Genomic DNA, 27,832 nt, shown 5'->3' on the forward strand with positions numbered 1-27,832 from the left:
TAAGAAAGCAACAAGTTTAATACATGAAATTAATATCGCGAAGAAAGTTGGTAATCGTTAATTGGAAAGAAAATATTACCAAGAGATTTAAATGAGAATGCAGGGGATCTTTGGTTCATCCCAATTGAATGTGACCTAAAAATGAGATTGCAACAACTGAATTTGTAGCACGAAGAGATACATATAAATGAAAATACTTTTGTTTGGACAAATGCAATAGTAGAGGTTGGAATTATTCTCCTTCCTTCCTCGATCATTAATGGCCAACTTGGTGAAGGCAAAGGAGTGCCAAAGTAGTCCGTAGGAGTCATCAGGAGGCAACCGAGGTGGAGAAATGAAGTGTCGGGACTGCCAATCCAGGCACTAGGGTAGCCAATTAGAACACCTAAATGGTCAATTAAGGTGCCGAGGTAGTTGATTTGAGCACCAAAGTGGTCCATCAAAGTGCCAGGGTGGTCTCATAGTGGTCATGGAGCGGCCTATCGGAGTGTTAGAATGACTAGTTGTACCATGGAAAGCATGGAAAGATAGTTTGGTTTAGGAGAACGAAGAAATAGCAGTCATGGGCTCGAAGGAGATTAATTAGGAGAGTTTTTGATCTATGAGATGCTGCATCTTGCCTCGTAGTCATTTTGACAAAGAGTTAGAAATGTTGCATATAAGCCAACTTTGTAATTCGAATTGCTGCAGCTCAGTGAAGCTGCAGCAAATACTTGGGGCCTAATAGCTGCATTTTGGATGTGCAAACGAGGTGAGATACAATTAAACCAAAAAGGCCCACAACAGAAGAATAGTTAGGGTATTGAGAGAGGGTAGTCCCAAGTAGTTTAAATTTAAAATAGTCACGGGTCGATAAATAATAATTTATATTATTGATAAAGAGAAAGATAAAAACAGAATAACTATTTTTGAATGTTGACTAAAAATTTTACCAGAAATATGATTTTTATAATAATATATTTTAAACATTTGAAGATTTTTTTTGACCATCGAAAATGAAAAACCGTTTTTTTTTTTTTTTTTTGTAGTCTGTTTAAATTTTCAAATCCCGGAGACAGCTTTGAATCCAAGCCGCCGGGATCTAAGGACTCGTCGACTTGACACGATGCGGCTCAGAAGGACCGTTGGATCTATGATGCGTTGTCTCATCCACACCGTTGAATGCCAGATGATCGCATATGGACGGAGCCGAAATCCGCATACTCCTTCCTCTTCCGACCACGACCCTTCTTAGCGAACGAGTGGGAACCCGTTCCTTCAAGAACGGCAGAAGAACACCGCCTTTCGGGAGCCGCCGCGACGGAGCTACGGCGAAAGGAAAAAAAAAAGGGAAGAGAGATCCGCCGCAGGTAGAGCAAGGGCAAGGTCATGGACTACCGAAACAAGCTTGTTCTCGCCCCTATGGTTCGGGTGGTCAGTTGGATTTCTGTCTCTCCAACTCTTATACCTGCAATTCTTTTTCCTCTCTTACCAGTTTCTTTCCATTGGGATGGTGGATAACGATGGCTTTCTTGACAGAATTTCTTATCATAATAGGGGGTTAAAATTTATGTTGATAGAGTCACACTTCTAGACTTCTTTGGCGTTGCGTTGGATGCATCCCTCTTAAATAACCATGCCTTTCCCGAGAGGTTCTTCTAGATCCAAGATTGACAAGAATGCCGTATGCCAATACTCATTTCTTTTTCTTTCTTTCTTCTTTTTTTTTTTTTTTGTATTTTTCCCCACTGATCTTGTTGTTCTTTTCTTATTTCTTTGCACGATGGTTATCTGGAAAAGAAAAGAATGAAAAAAAACGATCAATTTGATTTGATTTTAGCATCACATCTAATTTTCAAGAATTGGTGATCGCCTCATCGTATGAAGACCGGACGGTTAGCCGGCTCTTCTCGAAGCACCGCCCTGAACTCCTATGTGGGATGAATCCTTTGTCACCTCATTCTTTCCAGATTTACTTCCACCAGATAAGATCTGCTGTACTGTTTAGAGTGAAGCACCTCTCAAATAAAACCCAAAACTTCACATCAAAACCGGCAGGATCTAAACCCTCGCCTATCCACAAGTTGTTAATGTATTTTCCTAGTGAAACTTCTATATAGAAGCAGGTGGTGATAAATCATCTCATTTCTTCGCAGCCAGGCAATAGTTTAGATCAGTAAGACACCTTAGATGTCCGTGTTGATAGCTGTTTGATTGACATTGAACATTCAATAGTTCCTGGGAGGTTGTCACACAAACTAGCATTGCACAACTACTACTTCGCACTATAACAATACGAGTGATGGGTGCTCCAGACCCCGACGAGCCCGGAAGCCGAACCCACACTATCTGATGTCTCTGAACCATATCCCACGCACGGCAGCCACTGCGTTGGGACTGTGGGGAGCGGAGGGCAGTTCGGCGATGAGGCAAGCACGTGGTAAAGAAGAGGGTCGTGATGGGAGCGGGAGGAAGAATAGTTCGGTTGCTGCGACGATGGAGGAAGCGGGAGATACTAGGAACTGGGAGCGGAAGCCATGCACGTAGACTTGGCATGAAGTCGTGGACGTGGGAAGCAGTTCGTCGCCATGCATGCTCGCTCGGCACGACGCCGTGGACGTAGGACGAGGGGAGGAGATGGATTTCGAAGCACGGGGGGGCGTGGACGCGGGAGTGGATGAGTGATGGCGAGGAGTTGATAAGTGATGGCCCGGGTCTCTCGTCGGGAGGGGGAGGAAGTATTTAATGGAGTGAACTGTCTTAGGATTGGGGGACGTAAAGTAGAGCATTTGCCTTGCATGGGTTTTCTCTCACCCAAAGAGAGTTATTTCATTTGAATGTACAGAGGTTCGCTTTCACCATTGTAGTCTACCAATTCTTTCTCTTCTTTCGTTCAACTTCATCTCTAGTTGGAACCTATCAATTGGTATCAGAGCCATGACAAACAAGGAAAGGATCGAGCAGATGGAAGCCAAGCTAAGCACCCTACAGGAGGAGTTGTGTGGCTTGGAGGAACGGGTGGATGGGCGGCTCACGGAGGTCTTGGAGGCTATCCGACATCTCCAGATCACCGTGCAGCCACAACTGCCGTTCGAGCAGCCGTCACTACTACCAACTTCACCAGGAGGTAGGACTCGGGCGACTGGAGGAGTTCGTGGGGGGGCCAACGTCGTCCAAGAATGAACTTTCCACAGTTCACCGGAGATGATTCCATTGTTTGGCTGGATCGTGCTGAGCAGTATTTCGAAGGCCAAGGAGTCTCGGCCAATCGACGGGTAACCACCGCCTCATTCTATCTGGATGAGAAAGCCAACCACTGGTGGCAGTGGTTACGACATACATACCACGATGAAGGAGCACTCATTACTTGGAGGGTGTTTGAGCAAGAATTGTTAGCCCGGTTCGGCCCCAACAAGTTTGTGAACTTCAACGAAAAGCTCTCCCATGTTCAACAACAAGGCTCGGTGAGGGAATATCAACAAGAGTTTGAGAAGTTGGCTAACCGAGTTCGGGGCTAGCCACAGGATGCGCTCTTTGGCACTTTCGTCGGAGGACTCAAGGAAGAGATCGTGAAGGAGGTACACATGAGACGACCCCATTTCCTACGAGAAGCAATTACGATTGCTCGAATGCGGGAAAAGAGGCTGGAGCAAAAGCGAAAAGCAGCTCATGGCGGTGGACTTCCGAATCCGTCTACTCCTACATCACGGCTTCCTGCTCCAGCACCGATTCGACACATATCATGCAGCAATGACGGGAACGGGGACTTTGCTTCAAATGCAATGAGAAGTTCACTCTGGGGTATCGGTGCATGACTCCACAAGCCTATTTGATAGAAACAGATCGCGTGGAAGATGTAGAAGGATCCAGCAGGGGCGAAGTCGACCATCACGGCGATGGGGCCAGTAGCCATCAAAGATCATCGTTGGAAAACAAACCTTGTGGATAAGGTTTTGGCTGAAGGGGGGAGTGATGATGGGTGCTCTAGACCCCGACGAGCCCGAAAGCCGAACCCACGCTATCTGATGTCTCTGAACCATATCCCACGCACGGCAGCCACCGCGTCGGAACCGTAGGGAGCGGAGGGCAGTTCGGTGACGAGGCAAGCACGTGGAAAGGAAGAGGGTTGCGATGGGAGCGGGAGGAAGAATAGTTCGGTTGCCGCGATGACGGAGGAAGCGGGAGACGCTTGGAACTGGGAGCAGAAGCCATGCACGTAGACTTGGCACGAAGTCGTGGACGTGGGACGAGGAGAGGAGATGGATTCCAAAGCACGGGTGTGTGTGGACGAGGGGGTAGATGAATGATGGCGAGGAGTTGATAAGTGATGGCTCGGGTCTCTCGTGGGGAGGGGGAGGAAGTATTTAATGGAGTGGACTGTCTTGGGATTGGGGGACGTGAAGTAGAGCATTTGCCTTGCATGGGTTTTTTTTCACCCAAAGAGAGTTATTTCATTTGAATGTATAGAGGTTCGCTTTCACCGTTGTAGTCTACCAATTCTTTCTTTTCTTTTTTTCAACTCCATCTCTGGTTGGGACCCATCAACAAGTAATCTTCAAATGTATGACAAGAATCACATTGGGTGTGTGCAACTAATTTTGCATCATTGACATTATGTGCTACTGTGATGTAGTGTCAAAATTTCAGATCCATCCCTGGGTCTGGGTTAGAAGTTGAGTATTTAATTTCTCTTCTATTTCCCTTATTCTTTCCTCCCATTCCTGTAGCTACTTAAAGAAGCTGAAAGAAGTGAAAAAGAAATAGGGGAAAATCTTCCTTTAGATTGATTTTTTCGGCATTTATAAGAGAAAACGTTTAGAGGCTGAGCTTGGGAATCCAAGCAGCCTCTTGATAAATGCTGAGATGTTTCGTGACTGCTTTTTTTTTTCTAATTCAAATTTTTACCGTTGTCCTTTCCAATATGTGTAACAAAGTGGTTGGATCCATTTTGCTTTTCTCTCATGTTGTAACTCTTTTCATGCATCAAACCTTTTTTTTTAACCCGTCTCAACCAGTGTAGCTTTATGCTCCAATTGGCACTTTTTCCGACTCCAGTATAATTTTATGATTTTCTCTTTAGTCAACATAATATATACAATAATCTTCTTGGTCATCAGGGTTCAAAATTTTTCCCTCTTTTAAGGCATTAGGATAGACCATTTTTGTTACGAGGGGTCAACAATGAGGAGGAGAAGACCTAAGATAACAAATGTGGAAACAAAATGTTACATTAGCAGCCTATATAACCACTGTTAGGAAAGATTGGCAGAAAGGGAAGATCGAAATAAGGCTTGATGGTCTAAATTATTAGGAGGCACACACTATTAGTTATTTTTAAAGTTTAAAACATATGCCTGACTTACGTTCCTTAGATCGATTTTTCCCTCTTAAGAATGTCATAGCACACAACAATTTGCTAAGATAATTACTTGGACTGTTTTTAATGCATTGGTTTCAGGAATTACAGCATATATTGAAAGATTGTGGTATGATATTTGATAAAATTAGTATCTTGCTTCTGCTTTTAATAAATGCTTTTACTTCTGTAGTGCCCCTGGATTGACTGCATAACTATTTTATTCTTTGGGTAGTATGGCATTATCTGCTTGTTTGCGTTTGCTATCTCTTCCCTGAACTTTTTTGATTGTTTTTAATGTAGGGAACTCTGCCATTTAGGTTACTGGCTGTTCAATATGGTGCAGATATAACTTACGGGGAGGAAATAATAGATCATAAAATGGTGAAGTGTGAACGCCATGTAAATGGTACTCAACTATATAGATATTTGTTGCTGTAATGCTGCTGGTTATGATGCTTAGAAATTTATGATGTAAAACCCACAATACTTTTGCATTTATTTGTTGCTCTGGTATAGTATGTAGATAATTATTTTGTGGTGGGGGAAGCAAGCATGATTGAATAATCTTCTTTTTATCTTTGAGTTATATATTTACATTAATAAGTTTTTGTTAATTCTCAGTAAATTTTAGCATCCTGGGTATTTTGACCTAGCAAAAAAAACTTTATTTAAACTTGAATTTTGTTAGAACTTATATAATTGGCTATTTCCTTTATGATCATTAGTTGATGCCATTTCTTTCTTAGGCATTGACTTTTATGGCAAGAGATTGGATCTACACATGGTATTTTTTATTTATTTAACTTCTGGAAAGCAATTGATAAAGTGCCATAGAAACTAATTATTACTGGCCGAGTGCTAAGGCAGAAACATGTATGGAAGAATGTTACTGGGATTATTGAATGGCACGGTGTTTGAATGCTGGGTTTTATCTATAACCTGCATCCTTCAAGGCTTTCGCCCGAACTTCTCGTCTCTTTTTGCTGGTCAAGCATTTGTTGAATACTGTAAATCTGGAGAAGGCCCTTGGTTTTGGTTTTTCTTGTGAATGCTATAATTTAAATGTCAGGCCAAAACATGCATAAATGCTAAACATGTTATCATCGGAGGGGGGGAAGGTGAGGGTCTAAAGATGAAGTCTGTGCAAAAAAATGAGATATTAAACACAACCTTAGCAGAAAAGCAAATGAAGTGGATGCCTCTGTTGTAGAGGATTGTTTTTTAGGATGCTGAACAGTTGACAAAGACACTCAAAGTTTAGATTAAGGTAGAATTGTTTCTCAAGTGCTGCTCTGTTACTTAATGCCAAAGAAACTCGATAGAGATTCATGCCAGCATTAGTATGGTAAATGTCGTGGGGATGGACACCGATATTTTTTATGTTTCATAACAGAGGTGGATACATGTACACTAGATGAAGCCTAGGACTTCATTAGTAACAAATAAGATGGTGGGTAATTAGTTGAAAATCATGTGCTATTTTGCTTGATTTGAACATGTACTCTTCATGTTTATCATCTAGTTCTCTTGCTTAATTTGACCTGCTTCGATTTTAAAAACAACTGAAGAACAAAATGTTTGATGATGTGTTGTATAAAATTCTTGGTTTGTAATTCAGCTTGCTGGATTTGCTATGTGGTGAGACAGATTTCATAGTTTTCCGCGATATCAGTGTCTCATTTCTTGCAAGTATGATTTTATTTGTAATAACTAAAAGTAAGTATCATCGAGCAACTTCAAATATTTGATAGTAACTTTTATTATATCAGAGTCTCTTGGAGCCATTGATTTTGTAGAGAGAGGAACGAACAGTGTTGTTTTCAGAACTTGTTGCGAGGAAAGGGACAGGGTTGTATTTCAGATGGGCACGGCAAATGCCGTGAGGGCTCTAACTGCTGCTCAAATAGTGTAAGCACACAGGAATCCACATTACCACTTTAATGATTATTAGTTAGAGATTTAATGTTAAGATATGAAGTTTTCTATGATCTTAGTTAGATTTATCTAAATTCATTGCACTGAGTATTGAAGACTATTAAAATATGTCATTTTCTTTCTTTTGTCTTTTTCCCCTTCAGTCATCAAATGAATCACATTTTTGACTGGAATGATTGCTAAATTATTTAAGCCACATACTTTAGCATTCACATATCAATTTGAAGTACTTGATTACCAAGCAGATGTTATTTAACCTAGATTCACCAGCTTATGAACTTGTGAATCCCAATTTATTCACCAGAGATGGCTTAATCTTGATCTGTAAATGGCTTGATCTTGATGTACTGGTAACAATATATAGAGGGTCCTAAGCTTTGTACATCAATACTTCTTTGTAGAAAGGAGTTAATGGCAGCAATGCCTTCTAGTGTAGGTTTCAAATATTATTTCCAACTTCGTCTTTGTTATTATAGGTTCCACAATGGTTAGCTAAATTCATTTGGCATCACTTAAAATTATTGAAAGCAGATTGTTCTTCAAGTACGCATTTTTATGTTAGTGGTCCTCTGAGTTCCATAATACAGGAGCTGCATTGTCAGCACTATCTTTGGTTATTTACCTTTTGTGTAGATATGTAAATGAATCAGGTTGCTGTTTGCCAGGGTCAATATAGACTGTGGAAATCATGACAGAGACCTAGGCCTGAACCAACAAATCAAAGTTTGATCCAATTTCATGGTGATTCAGCCATATTTGAAGCTTCACTAAACTTGAGAATTGACTTGCCGCATGACTGTGGGAACAATCTGTGTGCGAGAGACAAATATGGCATGCTTATCATCATATAAGCATGTAAGGAGGCTGGATATTTAATTTACTACCCCACTTTTTCCCAGTACTGTTTTTCAGAGTAGACATGTTGAGTGGAAATAGGGAACACAGGGGAATCAACTTTCTAATTTTATAACTTGGACATGCTGTTCTTCTAAAAGCATTTACTTTAACATGCTCCTCAAACGTAACCCAGCCCAATGATATTCTGACACAAATTAAGCTATCAATTTTGTTCTTTCTTTTGATTAGTTAATATTGAAGCCTTAAGCCGCCCCCACCGCCCCCCCCCCCCCTCACCAAAAACAAAAAAAAGAAGGGAAAAACAGTAGAAGGGGGAAAAACTGAAGCTTAATAGTATTGTGCATCTGCTTACTTTCATTACCAAGGATGCTGGCTTCTCTTTATCATCATTTTGTGTGCTGACTACTCCCACCACAGGTGGATCAAACCAGTTCTCTGCATGCTTCATCATTTAAAATCCAATCCCATTTGCCACTTTATCTGTAGTATATATCTTCCCACCAGAGGTCAATCAGACCATTTATCTTCATGCTTGATTAGTTAAACTCAAATCCAATTTGCCACTTTATCTGGCGTATGTAGCACAGTTTTCCTACTTTAGTTAGACTCCTTCTGGCTTATTGTGAACTTTATTTCCCACTTTATGTGTAGTATAGCTCATATTTCTTCCTTCCATATGAATGTGATGCAATTCATATTCCACTAGAGTTGCTTATTTGCATCTTTCTTGCTGTCTATACTCAAGTTGTTATTCCTATTTCAGGTGCAAAGATGTAGCAGCTATAGACATCAACATGGGTTGCCCCAAGTCCTTCTCTATCAGTGGAGGAATGGGTGCTGCATTACTCTCTAATCCAGAACTTATTCATGATGTACTCTATGTGTTACCTGATGGTTATTGAAATTTACATCAAAGTTTTCAAGTTTATGCAATGACTTTTTTTAATGTATTTTCTTCATGCAGATTTTGACTACATTAAGGAGGAATTTGGACACAGTAGTAACATGTAAGATTCGTCTTCTCAATTCATCTCAAGATACAATAGAATTAGCACGGCGAATTGAAAAGACTGGTGTTTCAGCTCTGGCCATTCATGGAAGGTATGGCCTCTTTAATATCTAATTACCTGATTTAGAAGTCAGGTTACTTACTAGATAATTGGTTCTCAGCATTCATGATTTTGGTTGTAGATTAGAAAACCAGAGCCATATCCAGGGACCAATCATCTGATTTCAGTTCAGCTGGGACTTAAGCTACATTTGGTGTCATGTTGAGTTCGCACCTCCTTTGGTGCCTAACTTTGCTACCAAAACTATATTATCCATTTAAGTTGGAAATGGTACTTGCTGCACAGATTTAAGTTGTCGACATTGCTTCCTTTTAGAAATGCATGATTTACAGCATCAGTCTTTTTGAGTTATGTATGAAAACTTCCACTGAAAAGCTCCATTTTTATTTAATTAATATGCCATACTATTTTAAAATCTCAATAGTTGTTGAAAACCAGATTATGAAAATCTACTAGCTTTAACCCAAGTTAAAATGTCAGAATGTGCAAAAAGCATGGAGAACCAGTAAATTAAATTCGTCAAAGTGTTGGATTAAATGTTGCAAGATTATATTAATCAAGGTACGCTGAACCGGTACTGGTAGGCGTACCGGTCGCCTACTGGACCGGTTCGAGACCGGTTTGTACCGGAACTGGTCCGGTACGAATCGGTCTTTGTTTTTTTTTGTTTGGTTCACAGACGCGCGCGGACATTTATGGCATTTTTTCTGTGGCATTTATGGCCCGCGCGGGACAATTCCCAGCGCGGGGAATTGCGCCTGCGCAGGGGGAACTGCGTGGGGCGCTATGCCCCGAGGGAGCGCATGGCCCTTTCGGGCCACACGCTCTCACACCACAGCGTGCGCGCTGTGGTTAAAAAAAAATGGTACTAGCGCGAACCGGCTACCAGCCTGAAAACAGCTGGAATCGGTATCCACGCTGTCCGTACGCTGTGGTTAAAAAAAAATGGTACCGGCGCGAACCGGCCGGTTCGTGCCGGTACGCAGCTGGTAGGCCGGTTCGCACTGGTACGCAGTCGGTATGCATGCGTACCGGTCGGTACCAGCCCGAAAATAGCTGGAACCGGTATCCACGCTGTCCAGGTACCGGTTCCAGGCTGGACCGGTCGTACCGGGCCAAACCGGTCCGTACCGGCCGGTTCGGCAGACCATGATCTTAATTATTTTCTTATACTTCTCACTTCAGTTTCACTAACTTCTTAAGTTGTTTCTTTAATAGTTAACATCAATTTTCTTTTATAATGAAATGCAGAAGAGTTAAAGATAGACCAAGGGATCCTGCGAAGTGGAATGAGATTGCTGATGTTGTAGCATCATTATCTATACCTGTTATAGCTAATGGTGACGTCTTTGAGTATGAAGATTTTGGACGGATTAAAGATGCTACAGGTAGAAGAGCAAATGATTGATCAGTTAATTCATGTATAAAGTTTTCTTTATAGAAGTAAGTGCATAGTGCCATTGAGAAAGAAAATCATAGAGAGAAGCCCAGGGAGCCAAACCAAATAATTCTGACCAGGTTTCTGGGAAGAATCCTGCCTCAACAATTAATCATACTGTTCCTTTATAATGCTTGGGAACAGTGTGGATGATACAATGGCAATATTGTTAATGAGTCGCCTTTTCTTTATTTCGTGTGAAAGCAGTTATTGAATTCCTTTCTGAAGTAGCAAACTTAATGGCCGTATTAAAATTTCTGCACTTAAAAAAAAAAAATCAAAGTCTTCCTCATCATTCTTTACTTCTGCCACCAGGAATTGTATACAATAATGATATACATTTTTTAAGCTTATGTGGTTGCCCCTTCAAAGTCCTATTATTGCAGAATTCTATGCATGAAATCTTGCATTGCTCGGATATCAAAAGTTTGAAGCGGTATCTTGTCACAACTGGGATTTTTCCTTCCTCTATTTTTGTTTGGAAGGCTAAATATTATGCATTGATCAGAGACTGGGTTATATAGGTCCATTATACATCTTCCGCTGTCATCTTATCATCTGTCATGTAATTTTCATGAGAGAGCTCTGATCCAAGCAGAGGATGAGACAAAATCTTCAGCAGCAGGAGCAACAGTTTCAGTCATGTAGATTGATGCCAGTCAAGTATTGGTAGTTGACGTGTGGTTTCTTTCTTTCTGTTTGGCAGTAATGCTCAATCTGAAAATTGGAACATGGATATCACGGCAAAGAAACCTTCAATTTGTGTTTTTTATATTTGGTGGCATCCTAAAGATGAATTTGAGCATCGTTTTTCCTTGTCATTTGAGTATGTTTTTATAGAGGAGGGCCATTTTTTCCTAGGGCTGCATTTTCATTTCACAAAACCCTTCCATATCTTATTCAGTTATCCAAATTCTTTTGTTTATCCCATCTCTTTTGCAATCCTTTATACTAGCCTAAGCTTTTCTCCATGTCAATGCTTCCTCTAATATCAATTGTAAATTTCGATATCATTTTATTTGCTAGTCTATATAATATGTCCTCTTGAAGAACATCTTGGATTCCTATTATTAGCTTAAATGGTAAGATTGCTGAGCTCCCATCCAACTTATTGGAGGCTGGTGCTTCAGTCTAGGATTTGAATAAATAACCTTCTCTTCCAGGATCACTGATTTAATATTTAAGTATTTTATTCTTTTTAAATACAATTTGATTTTTCCTTAGTACAATTTGATGATTTGATATATCTAACTATTAGTATGCATTTTTCATGTATAGATAGTTGAAAAAGTATTATATAAAAAAATCTATTTGTGCTTGCACACATGTATGTGTACATGTACTTGTTTGTGTTTGCTTGTATGCCCATCGTAATGCAGCTTAATGTTTTAAAAGGTAGCCATAATATGCGGGCAGTCAAGGTGCATAGCATATGCATTATGCAGGCCTATATGTGGTTAGTATTTTAAATATTTAAAAATAAATAAAATATATTAATCTTATAATGATAACATTTTATATAAATAATAGCAATATTAGTAATAACAGTATCTATCAATTAGTTCTTAGTACATAGTACTTATCAAGGTTTTTCGTACTGACTTGTACAGTCCTTTAGTACCAATAAGGTACCGAGATTTGATTCAGAATATAAGCAAAATAGGTTTGAGTGGAACCACCCTGTACTGCCTGGTTCCATGTTGTACTAACATGTACTACTTGGGTTTGAGTGGTATCATGGCTAGGTGTGACAAAACACTTTGTTAATACATTGTGCGTACCATAACATACTGTCTATACCATACAGGTAAGTTGCCAATATGCTATTCAGTGCTAGTACAATGAACCTTGGTACTCATTTCTTAGTAGCAATAATTATAGCATAATCAGTATGGTAATATCATTATATTCATATATCTAGCCTGCTCAAAATCCACATCCAACCTAAACATTTTCTTGAACCTGCCTTGTTCACATGGGTGTATATAACAGTAGCTATATATGTCATTGTACAATTGCTAAAATGATAAATAGACTGCACATACACCTGCACAATGCTATCCTATATGTGCTGTGATATGCTAAGTAAACTGTCTTTTTGCAACTTAAATGATATGATTGCATACAGTAGCTGCATGTAGGATATGTGGTGCAGTCAGGTGACTGCATATGCGTATGCAGCCGTATATGCTGCCTCATGTACCACATTTTGAAAAACAGAATGCAGCTTTTTGCAGCAACAGGGTTCCAGTCTAAATTAATATTTTTTAATGTTGCCCTAGATTGGTTCAACCTTTGCAGACAGCAACCAGCTATTATCTTGTTTATGGTGGAGTAAAACCTAGTCACTGACTATGCAAACAATTTAGTCCATCAAATAAACTAACAATGCCATTGAAAAAAATTATGAAAATGAATATTTAATGATGATTATGACTTGATTATGTTATCATTAAGTTGCCATTCTGTATCATTGGATTAAAATCATTATAATGTCAACAACTGCCGATCTTTGACATGCATATGGGTGTGCCTACCAAACTGCGTAATTGCTTGTACCCACATGCTAATAGTCGGTTCGGTGGTGACTGAGTAGAATGCATTGGCACTGGATCATCAAATAAATAGTTATGATAGTGTACAGAGTAGTTGCCAGCAATGAATCATGGACAATTGAACATTTCATTTGGGTTTAAGATAAGGATTAAGCATGGTCTGCTGTGCTGCTATCGAGCACCGGACCGGTTGACCGGGGGCACGGGTCGGTATGGGCCGGCGCTGTGCTGTGCCGGGCCTGTACCGACACAGTAAAGAAGGCGGGGGAGAGGGCGAACAAGAGAGAGAAAAAGAGAGAAAGAAGGGGGAGAGAGGGAGGAAGGCCGGCAGAGGGTGGCAGAGGCCAATGCCCGGGAAGCAGGCGGAGATTGCGGCCGTTCTTCTATTTTGTTGTCGCCCGGGCAGCAGGCAGAGATCATGGTCGTTCCCTTGTTTTGAACAGTCATTCTCTTGTTTCATTCGAAATAGAAGTTCGGCCATGGTCTCCGCCTGCTGCCCGAGCGCTGGCCTCCGACGGATCGCCGACTTCACTTAAAAATTGCGAAATTTTTTAGCGGTCGGACCTCTATTTTGAACGAGATAAGGGAACGGCTGCGGCCTCCGCTTGCTGCTCGGGCGTCGGCCTCCGCCTGTTGCCCAGGCCCCGGCCTCCGCCATCCCTCCGCCTGTTGCCCAGGCACCGGCCTCCACCGGCCCTTCGCCTGTTGCCCAGGCATCGGCCTCCGCTGGCCCTCCGCCAGCCTCCCTCTCTTTCCCTCTCCCTTCCTCCCCCGCTCGCTCTTTCTTTTCTCCTTCTCCTCCTCTGGCAACGGTTTCATTTCCGTTGCCGGAACCGTCCAGGTCCGCCACCGAGACGGCTCGATATGACTGGAACCGCCTGATTCGGGATGGTTCCGCTGATTCTGGGATTAAATGTTGTGCGCCCGGGTGGCTTGTACTATAGTGCATCAATCGATGTTGTTCCATGCTAGTGCTTGGTATGTTTGACACATTGGAATGATAGCATGTCTAGTTCTCACACACAGCAGGCATTATGCTATTGCTGCATGCTAGTAAGACACCGACACGGTACATATTTTGCCATGCTGGTCAGCGCTTGAAATCCATGTTATTCCAAAGGATTTAGGAAGGTTTAATAAGCAACTAGGAGGATATGGAGGAGTTCACCAATGAACACAAAGGCAAGTGAGCCATGAAGGGGCTTTGTTTAGTAAGAGATGACATTATATGACAAGTATTTTATTAAAGGGAGTTTAGGACCTGAACTGAATTTAAGTTACTTTGGGTTAATAACCACTTAATAGAGGCATTGAATTTAAAAAAATGCAGGATGTTTTTTCTCCACACTGAAGGGAACAATACAGTTTTTAATTTGTAACTTCTTGAGGTGATGGAAAATATATATGCAGTTAAAATTTAACTTAGCTTTTCAATGATGGATAGCAAAAGTTTTATGATCGAGTCAATCGTCCTACTGCTGTAACAGGTAGGCATGATGGTCGCAAGGAATCTGAAAGCAGGTAGTCAGCATCAGATTATCAGATATCTCATTATATATTATGAGAATTCTTGAGAAGGTCCCATATAGGTGATCCATGCTTTGCTTCCAAGAAACTTTGAGGAGCTGCTGTTGGGAGTGTATAGGAATACCATACATTCCATTAGATGGGGAAGGCATTCCAATATGTGCAATAGAAATTTTCTGTTTCCCTCACTCATGCACTCAGAAGTCTATTCCCTTTGACAATTTAACATATATGCAATGCAAGTTGTACAACCCATAACTTTCTGATTAACAAAATTTATACTTGTGAGCTCTAAAATGATGATTTTCCAATGACCTAAAGTACACATGACCACATAAATGTTTTGTCTGGTGTCAATATTTTTTCTCCCTCGTATGTTTAAAAAGAGAAACTGCGGTGTTTTGCTTATTTAATGTATATCCAAAATATATCTCAGGTGCCTCATCGGTGATGGTGGCTAGAGGTGCACTGTGGAATGCGTCTATTTTTTGTGCCAAAGGCAAATCATCCTGGGAAGATGTTAAGAGAGAGTATGTAAGAAAGGTGTTCACCTCATTACCTTAAATTGGTATCTTTTTTCACTGCCAGTTATTTTTTCCCCTTGAATTCCCAGATTCCTCTTTCTATGACACGATAGACCTTTTTTGCCTTAAATATTATACTAGTTCTGTTTTTAATCAAATTAGTTAAGAGACCATACTAACTTAAGGTATTCTGACAAGCAGTGCATCTTGTGGGACAATGATATTAAAAGCACAAAACACACTTTGAAGGAGATGATAACACATTACTCTTCCCTTGAACTTGCCGAAGGAAAAGCTGTAATTAAATCTGAGACTACAGCAGACTTGGCGTAAGTTTCACTCCATAATTTTTCTCCTTGGTAAATAAGTTTTCCAGTTGTTACCTGTAATTTTGGCAAGAGTTTTGTCATATGCAGCAGTATCTGTGTGCTCATGCATGTTGAAGTTTAAAGAACTCTGATGATTAATATTCTTTCACTTTTTAAGCTTGACAAGCTCCCTTCTTAAGCATTAACTTCTGTATCAGACAATGTGTTACTAGTTATGTATATGCAGCATTTCATTGGATAAATATTTTGAGTTCATTTCATACATTTTGAGAAACATAGTAGCATAGGAATCAAAATGCAGAATGCCCTGCACCTTGTTATACTTGATCAAGGATGTCTATTATAGTGGATGTGTCTAGGCTGGCAGATGGAATGGTAGATTTAGCTTAGACAATTTAACATGAAGGTGTTGAAACTGTAAACAGACATGTCAGCATACATCTGCAGCAATGCTGGATTACCCGCATTTCATCTCCCTCCTAGAATCATGACAGGCATGCACAATGAGGAAATATTTGGGGCCAAAATAAGCATGGCTGCCGACTTTACTTCAAAAAATTCAAAAAAAGAAAATAATAAGTGAAGTCGGTAGTGGCTGCCGACTTCATTTAAAAAAATTCAAAAAAATATAAAAAAGGGGTGGCATTCCTGTTCCAATGCACGGAGGAGAGAAGGCTTCGAAACCCCTCCCTCGGTCCTTTCCGGCGGCCCTCGGTCGCCGCTGATCTCTCCCTCTTCCTCTATTTCCTTCTCTCTCTCCCCCTCCTTTTGTCGGTTTCTCGATTTGAAAGTTGGAACTGTCCCGATCTGTTACTGGTACGGCTCGGTATGCTCCGGCGATTTTGGCTTAGTGGCTAGTAATCCACAAATGTGATGAATAGTCCTTTTGGTCGCCGGGCGGGGGGGCTAGTTTCCTGTTAAACCTTAATCTTCATTGCACGAATTTGCTATAAAACAATCGCCATAATTCTTCGTTTGTAGTCTATGATAGTTCATATCTAAACCTTAAATACCAGAACTTTATGATGGATTAATTTTGGTGAATTCTTTCTTTAAAATTCCCACGTTGTCAATTCATTTGATTTAGAGGGGGAAAAAATCTTAACTGTATGGACAGCAAGGTATTTACTTTAATTCTGGCATGTCTAAACCCTTTAATTTCATAAACAAATCCTTGTTCCATATTCCCTACAAACATGCTCAGTTCCATTGTCCTTTGTGCATCCAATGATCATCTTTATAAGGCAGTTTTGATTAGAACTCAAGTCTGAACTGAAATTCCAGCTAGTCCTCGTAATGGCTATTTCATCATGAACCCTAATAAGATTACTTCCCTTGACTGTCCTACATATTCTTATATGAATAAAATTTTATTTTTGAATAAAAATTGTGTATATATGTGAGTTTGTGCATGTGAGTCCATGTGTGCATGTGAGTCTAAGCAGATTGACTGGATGAGTGACTGGGGATCAAATTCATGATGAGCAATTCCAAAACCATAAGCTTTGCTACAATATGAGACTCCATATAAACTGTACAGGAAACAGTATGTCTATTATTTCATGAAAAGCAGCGACTATTAGAAAATTTTAGAATTTCCAATAAAATACATTTTTTTTGAAAAATTAAAATATTTGTGCATGTGCATGGATATCTAGTGGTAATCCAAATGTTAGTTGTCTAGCAGAGATAATTAGAGATCTTTGCTACTACCTTATTTTCAAAATAGAGATGTTTGTTTCTTTAAAGTTGGGATGTAAATATGTATACCGGGAATCTCATTGTCTGAAGTGAGGAGAGACAACTTAGTAAGCAACTTATATCTTTCTTGAGAAAGATTTAAGTTGGCTTTTGAGAATCTATTAATTACAAATGGATTTTCTTAGGAAGATACGCAACATCGGTTATGAATTATGGTGTGGTAGAGTCATTTTGCCAATAAGTATAAGGCCAATGGAAAAGCAAGCTCATTTTGCTTGGCAAATGGTACAAGCAGGGTCTGCTGAACCGACCTGAACCGGTCGGTTCAGCCCGAACCGGACCGGTACCGACTGGAACCGGTCCGGTTCCAGTGTGGAAATCGGTTCCGACCCAATATGGGTCGGAACCGATGGTTTCGATCACGTACCGGTGCGAACCGAGGCGGTTCGCACCGGTACATGCCCATACCGGTGCGAACCGCTCGGTTCGCACCGGTACGTGATCGAACCGATGCGAACCGAGCCGGTTCGCACCGGTTCGGTGCTGGCAATGAGGTGCCAGCGCTGTGGCACTATGATAGTGCCACAGCACTGGTTCAAAGTGCCTCTGAGGCACTTTCAAAGTGCCACACTGTGGCACTTTCAGGCACTTTGAAAGTGCCACACTGTGGCACTTTCAAAGTGCCGTTTTGTGCGGCACTTTGAGTTTTCAAAGTGCCGTTTTGTGCGGCACTTTGAAAACTCGAGGTTTAAATTGCTGTTTAGAACGGTAATGCGGCCGAAAGTGCCGCTTTGTGCGGCACTTCGCGCGGCACTTCGAAAGTGCCGCGCTGTGGCTCACAGTGGCACTTTTCAAAGTGCCACAGTGACCCAACGGTTGGCTATAAAAGCCAACCGAATGCTGAAGGCTGAAGCCACAAGTGCATGAGCTTAAGAGTTAAGACTAAGTGAAGGAAAGGCAAAGAGAAAGGAGGAGGAAAAGAAGAGAAAGGAAAAGACAAAGGCATGAAAAAAAATTAGAAAGGTCGGAGAGCATCGTTTTTCTTGAAGAAAAATCCAGCAAAAACAAAATAAGGTAAAATTCCCCTACATTGTTTTTTTAATATTTCATTTAAATTGCTTAAAAAAATTAAGTCAAAAATTGCCAAAAATTAGGAAATGATTCAATGATTCCATTTCGTTTTGAAATTTTTATATGTTGTTGATATATAATTTAATTTAATTGCCAAAAATTAGGAAATGATTCAATGATTCAATGACATTAACTGTTTTTTTACAGAATTTATATAATTTATAATTTAATTAATAAATTTAAAAATTAATTTTTAATTACAAAAAAATAAAAATTGAAAAAATTAATGTGGTCGTAGGAATGGAGCCATCAAGGAGAGGGCAACCCCAAGAGCGTAATATTGGCTGGGAGCATGGGAAGATGCTCGGTGAACGTCACCAGTTTCAGTGCAATTATTGCCACAAGTGCTTCAAAGGAGGAGGAGTAACCAGATTAAAGCAGCACTTAGCCGGTAATTCTTGTGAGATATCTGCATGCTCGGAGTGCCCACCGACGACCCGTCAGCTGATGAGGAAAAACCTCGCTGAGATCAAAGCAGCCAAGGAGAGGGCTGCCAAGCAGAAAGCGGAGGTGGAACGCCAAGCTGCAGAAGCACCTTCCTATCACTTGATGGAGTCACAGGAGGCCGAGGGTCCAGATGAGGAGGCACAGATCCAGGCTGCCATGCGGGCGAGTCTGGATGATCGATGGCAGCAGGAGGAGGTGGCGAGGCATCGGGCTCGATTTGGGCCCTCGTTTTTTGAGTCGGGCGCCGGTTCTGGTGGAAGCAGACAAGATCCAGAGTTTCAAAGGACAACATCAGTCAGGGAGGGCGAGGGCAGAGGACGTAGCCGGATTGCATCTATCCTGGGTGGTTTTGGTAGCCGAAAGAAGTCTTTCGGAGGGATTCCACCAGGTGCGTCAATCCATGATGTAGATCCGCATGCCTTCCCCAGAAGAGATTCGAAGCAGCAAAGAGTAGACACAATGTGGAAGAAGGAGAAGAAGAAGGATATGTGGCGAGCTATTGGATCCTGGTTCCACTTCAGCCACATTCCAGCAAATGCTGCAGACAATACATACTACAAGTCTGCCATTTCTGCCATACAGACTGCCGGTCCCGGTGTTGATCCTCCAGGTCCGAGGGACATCTACGGTGAGCTTCTTGACAACAATAAGGAAGAGCTAGAGAATTGGATTGGTTCATATAAAAGCAAGTGGCCCACATATGGGCTCACTCTGATGTGTGATGGTTGGACCGGTCCGACAAAGCGGGCCATCATCAACTTTCTGACATACTGTGATACGAAGACCTTCTTCCACAAGTCAGTTGATGCTTCGGATAAGGTGCACAACGCCTCATACATCCTCAGACTTATGGAGGAGGTGATTGATCAGATTGGAGAGGAGAATATCGTGCAGGTCGTCACTGATAACGGACCGCAATATAAGTTGGCCGGGCAGGTCTTGATGGAGCGGCGACCACAAATTTTCTGGACCCCATGTGCTGCACATTGCATCGACCTCATCCTGATGGATATTGGAAAGATCTGTAGGGTGCAACATACGGTGGAGATAGCCCAACGCATCACCAGGTATATTTATAGCCATACTTGGGTTCTTTCATTAATGAGAAGGTATGCAGGGGGAGAAATTCTTAGACCAGGAGTCACACGGTTTGCTACGAATTACATTGCACTTGATAGCCTTATCGAGAAGAAAGGAGCCCTACGTCAGATGTTTGTTAGTCCCGAGTGGCAGGAAAGTAGATATGCCCAGGCCGGCACTGAAGGAAGCAGGATGGAAGACTTGGTAAGCAGGCAGTCATTCTGGCAGCGGGCCAATGCGATAGTCAAGGCTATCAAACCATTATATGAAGTGCTGCGGGCCGTGGATAGCGAGAGGTATCCCCAGATGGGCTTTTTGTATCACATGATGGAGAAGGCAAAGGCTCAGATCATGGAGGCAGATGTAGCCCATGCCCAGGAGTACATCGACATCATTGAGCGGCGGTGGGGAGCCCAAATGGGTAGGGATTTGCATCTAGCAGGTAAGCGATAATATTGATAATTATACTGATTGATATATTTGTATAGTTATACTAAGATGGTGTCATCTATGTGCAGCATACTATCTGAATCCCCGATTTCAGTACGAGAGTGGAATTGGTATGGATGATGAACTTCTTCATGCTTTGCGTAATGTTATTTATAAGATGGAGCCTGATCCAGAAGTCGCCGCGTTATGTATAGAAAAGGTAACTATGATTTAGTAACATATGTAAATATATCAGATCTTATATTATTGACATACTACAACAAGCTTCTTTCCACAGACCAAATTATTTAGAGAGGGTAGCCACAGCTTTGGACAACGACCAGCTGTCGTGAGCAAGACAACTATGAATCCAGGTACAATACAAATCTGCAAGACATTTTTGCATCTGAATTATCTTCAACTATGAGGCCATCATATATATAAAATGTAATTATCTTCAATATTTTTGCAGCTGAATGGTGGATTCATTTTGGCGGATCCGCAAAAAATCTTAAGCGGATAGCTATCCGGATTCTCTCCCAAACGGTCTCCTCGACTGGCTGTGAGCGCAACTGGTCCACCTTCGGCCTCATCCACAGCAAACAAAGGAACCGTTTGACACAAAAGCGCCTCAACGACTTAGTTTATGTGCACTACAATCTACGGTTGAGGCTAAAATGCATTCAAGAGGAAGTGGAGCTCAAATATGCAGATCCCATCTATAGAACTTTTACAGATGATGATGATAATCCTATGCTCGACTGGCTTGCGGCCCAGCAGCAGGAGCCCGAGCTTGATGAGCCGGGATCACCTCCACGACCAGCCAGTATCATAGCCACCGAAGCTATGGTCGATCCACAGCAATGGGCTGAGCGCAACATTCCACGCACTCCTACAGCTGATATGACGTGGCTAGAGGGGAGCCAGTCACCGCATGACTGGTCCGATGCTCCGGTTCAGAGAGATGATCCTCTCATGCGAGGACGAGGACGAGGACGCTCTACTATCCAGTCGACTCGATCAGGAGGGCGTCAATCCCAACAAACAAGAAAAGGAAAGGAAAGGGCCCCAATGGAGAGTGTCGAGGAGGAGATTTGGACCAGCAGCGATGAAGATTCTGGTGGTGATGGATCTACTAGCCATGGAGGAAGTGGAGGACAGTATGGTACTAGTTATGAGACACAGCCGGAGGGAGGTTTTCGATACACCGGTGAGTCTCAGTTTACACATGCTACACAAGATACGGACCACGGTAGGCCGTCTGATATAGGCCGGTCAGATACCATTGCATATCGAAGAAGAGCTCCTCGAGGTCGTTCAAGAGGCCAGGATGCCGCTGCAGATGACCTTCCATATGGAGTCGAATCCATTGATGTATCAAGTTCCGAGTCTTCCTATTATCCGCGGCCTCAGCCAGCCTATGGATATGGTGCATCAGAGTCATCTTCCGGTAGCTACTATCCTGCGCAGCCCGGAGGATCTTATGGATCGGATTTTAGTGCCGGCATATTCGGATGGGCCCCTTATCAAGACACCTCTCAGAGCCAGAGCTTCAGCGAGAGATCCGAGAGTTCTTATGATCCAACGCGCATTCCTCGAGGATTGAGCATACAAGACTACAATGCTGCTTGGTTAGAGGGATGGGTTGATCTGCCTCCATATTATGCTGATGATCCAGATATTGACGAGAAGCATCGCCATTCGACCCGATTTTAGATATTCGAGAGTGATTTAAACGTATGTAATTGATTGCATCTTAATTTGAAAATTTTTTATGTTCTTCATCTCATTATTTGAATCATTTGGAAGTAAAAACATCCAAAAAAACTCCAAAAAAAAAAAAAAAAGACGATGGGTCGCTAAATGTACCCTATCGGTACGGCCTCGGTTCGGCAACGGTACCGTACCGATACCGGAGCCGACCGGTACGTCGGTACCATCGGTACCGCGAACCTTGGGTACAAGTATTACAATATTGATGATGATGATGATGATCATGCTGCCACCTGTGGAGTGGGCTATCCACATGAAGTATAACTTAAAGAATGATAAGCATTTTTGGAATTGTAGGAAAAGGTTTAGTTAATGGGAATTATAACTAAGTTCACTGGCTGAAACAACATTAGGAAGATATTTGGCATATAAAAGGCGCCAAAAAGTATAGAGCTTACCATACATTATATCAACCTCATGTCAGGGCAACTAAATAATCAATTTTTTTTTAAGTGAATATCTGAAAATGGGTTACCAAATTGCATTGACTATTAATTAGTAGGAAAAGAATGGTATTTGTAGGGTGTCTTGCAATCTTACCTTTTTTCCTTATGGCACCTTGATATGTAACATTTACTTCAAATAATCAAATCTATTAGTATTGAATACAAAATAATCTGATTTAAACAATTATTTGGAAAACTCTAAGTGACTTATACCCTTTTTGAATTTTGACATGTTCCTGAAATAAAATGACATGAATCTCTCTCTCTCTCTCTCTCTTTGATTGACGTTACCTCTAACATAAACCGTCAATTTCTTGTTCTTTTTAAAATATTCTGCTGATGGTTTTATGCCTGTATTCATGGATTCATTTGCTCAATTCTTTCTTTTTAAAATGGTTCATCTTTATTTAGATATTCGGGATATAAATTGCTCTTGCATACAGCTGATTTTATTTATGCAATTTTATTCTTTCTGTATTCTTACCTTTACAGTAATGGATTCTCTTTACCAGTTGATTGGCCCTTTCGAAGCACTAAACATTTTCAATGATATTTTAGGACAATATATGGGGAAGAGGAGTACTATCATTTTGTTACTTCCAATAGGCCATGACTGGCAATATACATTCTTTGCATCAATCAACATCCACCGATGCTTACCCAACCAAAATGACATTTCAGGTAAATACAAACTTGATTCTCTCGAGAGATTTAATGAGCTATTATTTAACATGGATGACTTAGAGAAAAAATTTGATGTAATACTTTACACAAGTTCAGAGAATCATGCTAACTTGGAAAATGACTGCATGATAATGTGCTAGGGATAAATGGTTTGCTTGTTTTCTCGTTGCTTCTGTTCTAGATCCCAATCCTTGTATCTTAATTCTGTAAGTAAATTATCTCCATGTGTTACTTTGGATATCAATTGCATGTCCAAGTGCTGTCCTGAATATGATATATAGTTTCTGAATCTAATTAGTTATTCCAGGCTGTATTATCCATTGAAGTTGGTATTAAGATTTGGGAACTATCTAGAATCTAATAGGTGGCTAGTAGCGGGCATATAGTGGATATCATAGGTGACGGCCTGCAAATCGTTGTATCTTTTCATATATTATCTATCCATGTGTCATACATGCTACATACATATAAGGGGTATAAACTACTGTGGTTGTATAAATTAGTCTACAATTCTCAACTAGTGGATCAACAAAGACTCACAAATTCTTCAAATCCTTAATTACCAGATTAAATCTGACAGAAAAAATAGACTTCATTGTGTTTCACTACCCTGTTTGAAGGTATCAGATGTGAGGCTTTGCTTTTTAACACCCTATTTGTTTCTTAATCTCCAGGTTCGGAGACAGGATTCATCCCTCAGAGGAGCCAATTCAAGTTAAATTATAAAAAAATCATAGTTCATAATATGGTAAAAAAATATGTTGTTATGTACACCAATGATAAATGTGGTATCTTGGATCTTCTACTCTAACAAAAGATGCATAAAACAAGAGGAATTACATTTCCTAAAGTAGCATCCAATCCAAGCATTGATCACTCCCTTGTAATCTTAAGACTCTAATATCAATATCTATAGCAAAAAGATAACATGTATTCTTTGACAAATATTATTTATTTTCTTTAAACACTTAACCTTTCTTGGGAAAGCCTGGGCAACTAAAAAACAGAGAGGATTCACTGGTGTTACTTAATTCAGTGTGCAGTTGAGATATTGGAGAAAGAGATTAAATTGCTCCTAATCTAATCTGATTTGGAATAGGAAACAAAAGGAATCCCACACGATATCAACTGGAGTAGAGTTAAAGGAAATGGGTTCATGCTACATCAATAGCTTCTCATGAAATGGTCATAACGGAATATCACCCCTTCAATGAAAAAGATCTTTATGAAACAGGGGCATATTTAAGGTGATAATGTAGGAAACATGGAGTGGCTGATTGAAAAGGAAGCGCCATCAAATGAAGTGGGACCTTTTTTTTTTGGGGGTTGGGTTGGGTTTTTTTTTTTGGGGGGGGGGGGGGGTGCTCACCAAAATATGGCCAAGGATTGAAGGGCCAATCTCTATGGTTTTGTAGTCAAGATACATACGGTGCCAGTTGGTTATCAGCATGGCATAGGTGTATCTTTGGATTGTGTTGCTATTTGATATTGCTACACATTGGCATGTAAAAATATGTTTGAATAACAAATAATGTCAAAAAGTCAACTTTATATAGAATTATATTGATTAGTACTGTGTTTAGGGGATGGATGGTACCATTATTAGTATGTTAAGCAACCAATTTTGTTGCTATGCAGCAAGGTTGTACTACCAGATGGTCCCAGTCCATAATGAGCATAGGGCACCATACTGGTAGGGAACTGGTAGAGGGGCTCTATACAATACTATACTGGCACATGCTATAGATGCTATCCCAACATAGGTGCTCTTCGGACTTAGCACCTTTACCACGTGTCAATATGGGGGCTTATCATGCTTTGTCGTACCGTTTTGGCGAAGTACTGGCAATAGGACCTAGTACCAAGACAAAAACCTTGCTATGCAGTACAAAACCTTTACCATGTGTCAATATGGGGGCTTATCGTGCTTTATTGTGCCGTACCAGTAAAGTACTGGCAATGGGGGCTCTGCCGCGCCCCCGCGGGCCTCCACCGCCGCCTCCCCCACCCCCCCCCCCCCCCCCCCGCGACAGCCCTCCCTCCCTCTCCCGCTCGCTCTCTCCTCTTCTTCTTCTCCGGCTCCAGCTGGGTTTGACCGATACAAGCTCTGTACCATTTTTCACGGCTGAACCGGACCGGTACGGTACGGTATGTGCTGAACTGGCCGGTTCAGCATACCATAATGTCACCATAAAGAATAGGTAATTATGTCGTGACTAAGATAAAGCTGAACAGATATGCCAAATCATATGCATAGATGTTGCTGAAGCATGTAGAATTGTTTTACAACATTGGAATTGTGCATGGGATTCTACACATCAGGTATCTTTTGTTTTGGAAATGACTGGTAGTCTAGTACCTATTTCTGTGGTCAGTACATAAATTCCTTAATCATACTTATTCAGTACGTTGGAATGATTATCTTAAGCTGAAAGCAACTCTCATACATTCAATGACATAGACAAGCAATAAATAATCATGAAAAACATACTTTAGCTAACTTTAGTTTGTTGAATGTAAGATCTGTCAGCTAAATAGTTAAGGAAATCTAAGCAAACCATTCAGGAGACCATTTACTTGCTGTAAAACCTTTAACTGGCTGCATTAGAATTTCTATGTTGGCTTTGTCAATTACTTTGTTAAGTGGATAGTAGGGTGAGACATTTGGGGTGTGGGTGGGTGGGTGTGTGTGTGTGTGTGAGAGAGAGAGAGAGAGAGAGAGAGATTGCTATTATATGACTTGCACATAAGTTAGTTGGGCTAATCAAGAGGGTTAGTGTAATTAGATATTGTGCCATTTCCAAATCTATTACTATATTAGCATGTGCATATAATGTTCCTTTTCTGTTTCTTTTCATGAAGTTTGTGAGCAAAGTTTCTCCCAAAGTTTACTGGTCAGAATTTATTACAGGACAGCATCATAAAATTATACAATAATCATCTGTGGGGAGCAAACTGTATACTGATACCAGATCCAACCTTGGCTGCAATCCCTAAACTGTGGCAACCTGTTTTTTTTTTTGACTATTTGTTCAATTGATTGGTCAATATACCAGCTTTTGCAGAGGGAGGACTTTCAGGTTGGCATTAAATAGAACAACCAGCCAGTCCGTAGTAAGTAAATTTTGGATAAGAACTGTTAAGAGGATGGAAAGAGTAAAATTGAAGTTGGCTGTGATCTATGACTGGATCTTTCCATTTCTTGAAGGGACCTGCAAGGATCCAAACTCAAACAGCATATACAACCCGACTTGGAAACTTGTATGAAGGATGTATGTAGCGTATAACATTACTGAAAGATAAAATTTTAATTTGTAAAAAGGCTAATCCAATAAACGTTAACAAATGACGATGGGTTTTGCTGTCATTTTGGTTCCCAGTTAAGGTATTTCTTATGTGAACTGGATATGCGAAGCATTTTTGCAAGGAAAATTACGTAGGTGCACTTGATTCCCAAAGTGTAGTAGGATATGGCTTGATTGAATATTGAACAGTAATTATCTCTGAAAAGGCATCCAGGCACGTAAGTGATGTCTGCAACTCTGCAAAACCCTTTGAAGTTGGGAATTGAACAAAACCGTACTGTCTTTTTATTGCAAGGTTTTCTGATATTAACTTACCGTTTATATGGGTACATGTTTGTGCGTGCGAGAGAGAGGGGGAGAGGGACCTAAACAAGCATATCCCTCGCCTAGCATGTCCCAGGAGCTAAAATAGAGGACATCATATGTACCGTGAAGTTCTATGATGGAATAAGTTGCAAAATGCCTCAGGACATTTTCGTTTACCTGAAAGGACGCTTCGTCGCGTGATCATCTCTGGAGATTCGATGCCATTCAGGCATCGTTTAAGCTGTTTAAGCTCTATCCCATATGTTACCCATGAACCTGTTCTAACATCTTGCCACAATTATCTCTAAGATTTAGGGCCTATTTGATTGCCGGGGAATTTTTTTATAATTATTTTCTGCCAGGTTTTCGAATTAAAATTAAGAAAAATTATAGGAATACCCTCCCAACTTAGAGACAGGACATTAAAAAGTTTCAAATTTTCAAACTGTTCCAAATTTATATTCATCTGCGTTTACGGAATGATGTTATATAAACATCACATGATAACATAAAAATATATTATGACCAAAATGTCCTTCATATCAGTTGTTTTTTGGAGTAAAATTCTGTCACATATTTTAAAAAACTATTAGTATACGATCCATAGTGAAAAATTACCCACCACATAGGTTTTAACCAAGTCCCCATATATTAATGGTGCTTTGAGATCTATGCATATGCGTCGTCGAGCGGACAAAAATAATGAGATGGTTAGCTTGGCTGAGAGCTTTGATTGCCGTAGATTTTGGACAATTGGTGGAGGTTGCAAAGGTGAGAGGGCACCATGCGTACCATCCACCGCATGTATCATTTGCCAACCACTAGCAACATGGAGAAAGAAAAAAAAAGAGGATAAGAGGTTTATTCAAGCCCTAGTTTCCATGGTTGAGGATGATTCCTTCATAGATCTCAAAGCAACCATCTAGATGATTTTCAGCGAAGAAAAAAAAATATTA

General features: G+C 40.8%; 2 protein-coding genes across 5 annotated transcripts; both read left to right on the top strand.

Moving 5' to 3' along the window:
* Nucleotides 1–1,224: 1,224 nt before the first annotated feature.
* LOC103708392 (tRNA-dihydrouridine(20) synthase [NAD(P)+]-like) lies at nucleotides 1,225–26,632 on the top strand. Of its 3 annotated transcripts, none has more exons than XM_008793291.4 (10): nucleotides 1,225–1,413; nucleotides 5,639–5,744; nucleotides 7,108–7,246; nucleotides 8,895–9,003; nucleotides 9,096–9,232; nucleotides 10,453–10,589; nucleotides 15,158–15,264; nucleotides 15,447–15,574; nucleotides 23,140–23,262; nucleotides 26,177–26,632. In XM_008793291.4, exons 1-9 carry the CDS (start codon nucleotides 1,369–1,371, stop codon nucleotides 23,192–23,194), a joined length of 963 nt encoding a protein of 320 aa, XP_008791513.1. In that variant the 5' UTR covers nucleotides 1,225–1,368; the 3' UTR covers nucleotides 23,195–23,262; nucleotides 26,177–26,632. The 3 variants fall into 3 exon arrangements, with proteins under 3 accessions (XP_008791513.1, XP_008791514.1, XP_008791512.1); XM_008793292.4 differs by lacking the exon at nucleotides 26,177–26,632 and adding an exon at nucleotides 24,365–24,589; XM_008793290.3 differs by lacking the exon at nucleotides 26,177–26,632 and adding an exon at nucleotides 23,940–24,237.
* Nucleotides 18,376–22,146, top strand: LOC120104679. Of its 2 annotated transcripts, XR_005507054.1 has the most exons (3): nucleotides 18,376–20,375; nucleotides 20,452–20,736; nucleotides 20,835–22,146. XR_005507054.1 is itself a non-coding variant. In XM_039116232.1 (2 exons), exons 1-2 carry the CDS (start codon nucleotides 18,647–18,649, stop codon nucleotides 20,595–20,597), a joined length of 1,875 nt encoding a protein of 624 aa, XP_038972160.1. In that variant the 5' UTR covers nucleotides 18,376–18,646; the 3' UTR covers nucleotides 20,598–22,146. The 2 variants fall into 2 exon arrangements, 1 of the variants encoding a protein (XP_038972160.1); XM_039116232.1 differs by having other exon boundaries at nucleotides 20,452–22,146.
* Nucleotides 26,633–27,832: the final 1,200 nt, after the last annotated feature.

This window comes from Phoenix dactylifera, chromosome 2 (genome assembly GCF_009389715.1).
Source record: "Phoenix dactylifera cultivar Barhee BC4 chromosome 2, palm_55x_up_171113_PBpolish2nd_filt_p, whole genome shotgun sequence".
Taxonomy (NCBI): domain Eukaryota; kingdom Viridiplantae; phylum Streptophyta; class Magnoliopsida; order Arecales; family Arecaceae; genus Phoenix; species Phoenix dactylifera.

What these genes read in the sequence shown, in the direction of transcription:
- LOC103708392 (XM_008793291.4), top strand. Translation starts at nt 1,369, where the DNA reads ATGGACTACCGAAACAAGCTTGTTCTCGCCCCTATGGTTCGGGTG. An exon ending in TCGCCCCTATGGTTCGGGTG is followed by an intron (nt 1,414 to 5,638) that starts GTCAGTTGGATT and finishes TTTTTAATGTAG; the next exon opens with GGAACTCTGCCATTTAGGTT. An exon ending in GTGTGAACGCCATGTAAATG is followed by an intron (nt 5,745 to 7,107) that starts GTACTCAACTAT and finishes TTATTATATCAG; the next exon opens with AGTCTCTTGGAGCCATTGAT.
- LOC120104679 (XM_039116232.1), top strand. Translation starts at nt 18,647, where the DNA reads ATGGAGCCATCAAGGAGAGGGCAACCCCAAGAGCGTAATATTGGCTGG. An exon ending in TAGGGATTTGCATCTAGCAG is followed by an intron (nt 20,376 to 20,451) that starts GTAAGCGATAAT and finishes ATCTATGTGCAG; the next exon opens with CATACTATCTGAATCCCCGA.